The sequence below is a fragment of the Arachis ipaensis genome, chromosome B1 (assembly GCF_059453495.1).
Source record: "Arachis ipaensis isolate K30076 ecotype BB chromosome B1, ASM5945349v1, whole genome shotgun sequence".
In the NCBI taxonomy this organism is placed as follows: Eukaryota; Viridiplantae; Streptophyta; class Magnoliopsida; order Fabales; family Fabaceae; genus Arachis; species Arachis ipaensis.
Genome location: NC_142436.1, coordinates 54,234,216 through 54,238,477, shown reverse-complemented (window position 1 = coordinate 54,238,477; position 4,262 = coordinate 54,234,216). Strand labels below are relative to the sequence as shown.

Here is a 4,262-nt window from a genome sequence, read left to right as displayed (position 1 = left end):
CACGTTGACACTAGCTAAGCCATTACCGACTAAGAACCTGCTGCAGCAAGTAGCATTCTCAATCAACATGTAACTGCAAAAGTAATTAAAAGAACATTGATTAGCATCAAACAAAATGCAAACTATAAGAAGCAAAGAAGAGAAACATGCAACACAAAGCATACCACAACTTTGATATTCAGCAACATCGTTTGCTCTCTCTTTATCTATTGAGGAACTCCTAAGGACTTGGCTCTTAGAAGAGTCGCAGAATTTGTTTCCAAGTCTGCTGCCACCGAGAATGTCCTCAGCTAAGTCATCAAACAAATTTTGTCCCTAAATATTTACCATGATTTAAATACTCATTTTGTGAAACACTAAGACATCCATTGAGATAATCAACCAACTAGAAATTAAACCAACTAGCAATTAAGAAACAAAATAAACCAACTAGCAATTAAGAAATAACCATTAACATTAACATATGCTCAATAAAACAACTTAGCTTAATTTCAAACTAAATTGAATTAAAACAAAACTTCTAACTTAACTTTTTACACAGAGAGAACATGTTCAACTAAATGACTCTTTTAATTTCAAACTAAATTGAATTAAAACAAAAGTTCTATGCTTAACTTTTTACACAGAGAACATATTCATCTAAATGACTCTTTGATTTATAATAGAAAATAAGCTTAATCCAAACGAATACCGTAACCGAACCTCAGCAGACCAAGTGGGGGACATCGTAGCAGACGCAAGCGGAGAGGAGAGCACGGAACAACAATGGATTACAAAGCAGTAACCGATGACGACACGGAACTATTTTCTCCTAACATTGCTTAGAACAAAATCTCATTAAAGAGTAAAAATCAATCAACAAAGTAACTAATGACAAAACAAGGTCTACCTGTTTTGTTCTCAATTGCAAATGACAGGATTTAACATACCTAACCTAACCCAACCCTCTTTTCATGAATTGAAAGAAATGTTGGAGACTTGGGAGTACATAATGGTTTTAATATCACATCAAGATTAACATAGGAATTCTACAGCCACTGTAGTTCATACCAAAGACATAGGCAAACTAAAGCGAACCATCGCACAGACCAAGTTGCAAATCATAATGGTAGGAAATGTATAAAATATCCAAAATAAAATAAAGTGAACCATCAATACTAACTGCATTTTGTTTTTGGGGATAAAATAACTGGATTTTTTTGTTAACATGCTATATTCATGTATCTTATTTTCATGTAGCCATCAACATTTGACTAGAGCAGAGAAAGCATCACCTCAGCCACAAGAGTAACTTTTGTCACAGGTGAGCATAACTCCAAAGGGTCATCTTTTGATGCATAAGCCTTTGCTTTTTGAACATCAATTAATCTCCGTAAGACCTATCAGTACACGTAAATCCATATCAAAATGCCATATATCTACATGAAAGATTTAACATGATAGACTATTAAATTATCAAGTAAATGTTTCTAATTTATAACCTTTACTATGTACTTAGAAGTATCATAACAATACCTGCTCTAATTTGAAGTTTGAAACAATAGCACATTCAAAAAATTCTCAAAGTAATTCCTTTGTAATTAGTTAAGCTAAAATCAAATAACTAGAAAAGCTAAATGATATCCTTAAAAAGAATCATGCATTTGGTTCCAAACAGCAGTAAAAAGCTTTTAAGAATAAACTACAAACCAGCTTAACTTTATCAAGATGAAGCGCAGCCCTTTCATACTCTTTCATCAATGTCCTAAAAGGAGAAGATCAATTGAATATGTTCAGCATAGTGCTTAAAATAAAATGTTTTATCTGACCCCTAGAATATCAAAATATATACTTGCACATTCCAACTACAAATCTTCTTAAACTCTAGTTGAATTGGAAACTTAAAAGAAAACAATGAATACTACTAGTAATTCACAAAATAGGCACCTTTTACACATAGCAGAAATAGTTATAGGCAGAATATAACTCAATTTAACAGTACTTACTATAATAAGATCTATAATCCCTATGAGAGGACTCGAATCCATTTACAAACTCCAAAGTGGAAGCCACAAAAAATATAACGTAGCCCATAATTCTTTAAGTCAAGTCTGATACCTTACATCATAATAAAGAAAAGTTTAATCCATGAACTATCTTCAAAGAAATAAAAATAAAAAAGGCATGGTAAATTTGGCAAAGATTTCATCAATATAGAAGTCATAGTATTATACATAACCAAGCCTTAAAATTATCATACTTCACATCGGAAGAACAAAGTAAGAAGTCTAGTTTCTTTTGATTACCTTCAGCTCCTTCTCAGAAGCAATGTCATGAGCCAATAATAGCTTCCTCACTCTCTCAATTGGATCACGCTCCTATAATCATATTAACCAAGAGAAAAATTTGAGAAAGAACTCCATGATATTAAAATAACAGCACATTATATGGTTTGCTCAGTAGTGTGACAAACTTGTCTCTCATTGGAAATCTTGTCACATGTACGGTATGTGCTGCCAGGATCAGACATAGAGTGCCCGTGGTATCTATAGGTGTCCATTTCAAGAATCTTTACAAAATAATCAAGAATACAAGAAAGCAATCAGAGTAAAGCAAATACCAAACTTTGATAATTTAATCAAAACTACACAAATGCTAGAAAGTATTAAAGTTAATGCAATCCTATATGCAGCACTTGGGTTGAGAAAGCCCAATCTTACCTTATATACACAAGTAAGCTTTAATTCAGAGATCAATACGTACATCCATGTCTGATGGCTACAAAATTTTCATGGTTAATTCGATACCACTTATAAGTTCTTTCAGAGATCTAGTTAGCAAATCAAAATCATAACAGTATTATAACAAATTAATATTAAAATCAAAACAAAATCAAAGCAGCATTTCCAGAGAACCAGTTACATACTAAATCAATATTAAAATCAAAATAAAATCACAACAGCATTTCCAAATTACCAGTTACCAAATCAACATCAGAACAACATTATACCAAATCAACATTAAAATCAATATTAGGCGACAGCAAAGTAACTTGCAGCAACAGCTTCGGTTAACATAAACACTTTAACAATAACCCTCACAGCAACAACGGGATAACTTAGGTGAGCAAAGAGAAATCAGAAACAGGGTAAAGCTCACCAGTACAGTGGCGAGTTGCAGCTGAAACAGAGTGGCGATCCAAATACCAACGGCGGCGCACAGCTCAACAGCGACGGCGAACCCAACCCCGCCAGCGACGGCTTGGCAGCAACAGAGGCAACCTCCTCCTCCCACATCGTGTTTCTTTCTCCGCGCGAACCCTTTCTTTCTCTTCGAGCTCTTTAGTGGCAGCAGTGATGGGAGGTGCGACGGCGACGACGAGCTCGACGGTCAGGACCTTCAGCGGTGGTGATGGAGTCCTCGACGATGGTGGCTACTCCTCTCTCGTGCACACTCTTCTCCGTCTCCACACCCTCCGGTTCGCGCGACAATGGCGGCGGCTCCATGGAACGGCGGCGGCAGGCGGGCAGGGTGCAGTGACGGCGCGCTCTTCTCCCTTTCCTTCCCTTCTTCTTCCCCGATTCCCCCTTCTCCTCTCTTTTCCCTTTCTTTCTTTTCCCCTTTTCCTTCTGTTTCCTTTTCTGTATGTGTGTCTAGGGATTTAAGATAACAAAGTTAGGAATTTTGTGAAATTGGGACTTTATTTGATAATTCTAGAATTAGGATAAAATATATACTAGTAATATAAGAATTTTAGAAAATATTTGAGATAAAATAATAATATAGAATTTAAATTTAATACTGTAAAGATTACTTTAAAATGTATAAAATTTTATTCATTAATTTATCAATGAGCTAAAATAATTATTTATAATTTAAATTATAAATAAATATATTAATCACATTTTATAAAATACATTTTTAAACTCAAAAATATTAATTATTTAAATTAAATGATATAATTTTTTATCATTTTCTGTCACCAGAACTTTAATTTCAAATTATATGAAATAACCAATTATAAAAATTACACAAGAATATTAATTAAATAAACTCCAAATATTAATAAAACTAATTTAATTACTCTCAATAGATTAGTTTATAAAATAAGGAGTTCAAATTAATAATAAGTCATCACTTTTTCAAAATAAAAGTTACTTAAATTAAATTGTACAATTCTTTCTTATTTTTCAATTACTAAAATTATACAAAATATTCCATTATAATAAAATTACTTAAGAATATTAATTTATTCAAAATGAATTTATCACCTAATCTCTTTA

The 4,262-nt window shown here is 33.0% G+C and overlaps 1 protein-coding gene across 1 annotated transcript; it reads right to left on the bottom strand.

Annotated features, from left to right (window-relative positions):
- Positions 1-1,723: 1,723 nt before the first annotated feature.
- LOC107630310 (uncharacterized) lies at positions 1,724-3,275 on the bottom strand. The gene is made up of 5 exons (XM_021121291.2): positions 3,139-3,275; positions 2,700-2,757; positions 2,453-2,548; positions 2,286-2,357; positions 1,724-1,744 (listed from the first exon to the last, which is right to left on the bottom strand). Exons 1-5 carry the CDS (start codon positions 3,273-3,275, stop codon positions 1,724-1,726), a joined length of 384 nt encoding a protein of 127 aa, XP_020976950.1.
- Positions 3,276-4,262: the final 987 nt, after the last annotated feature.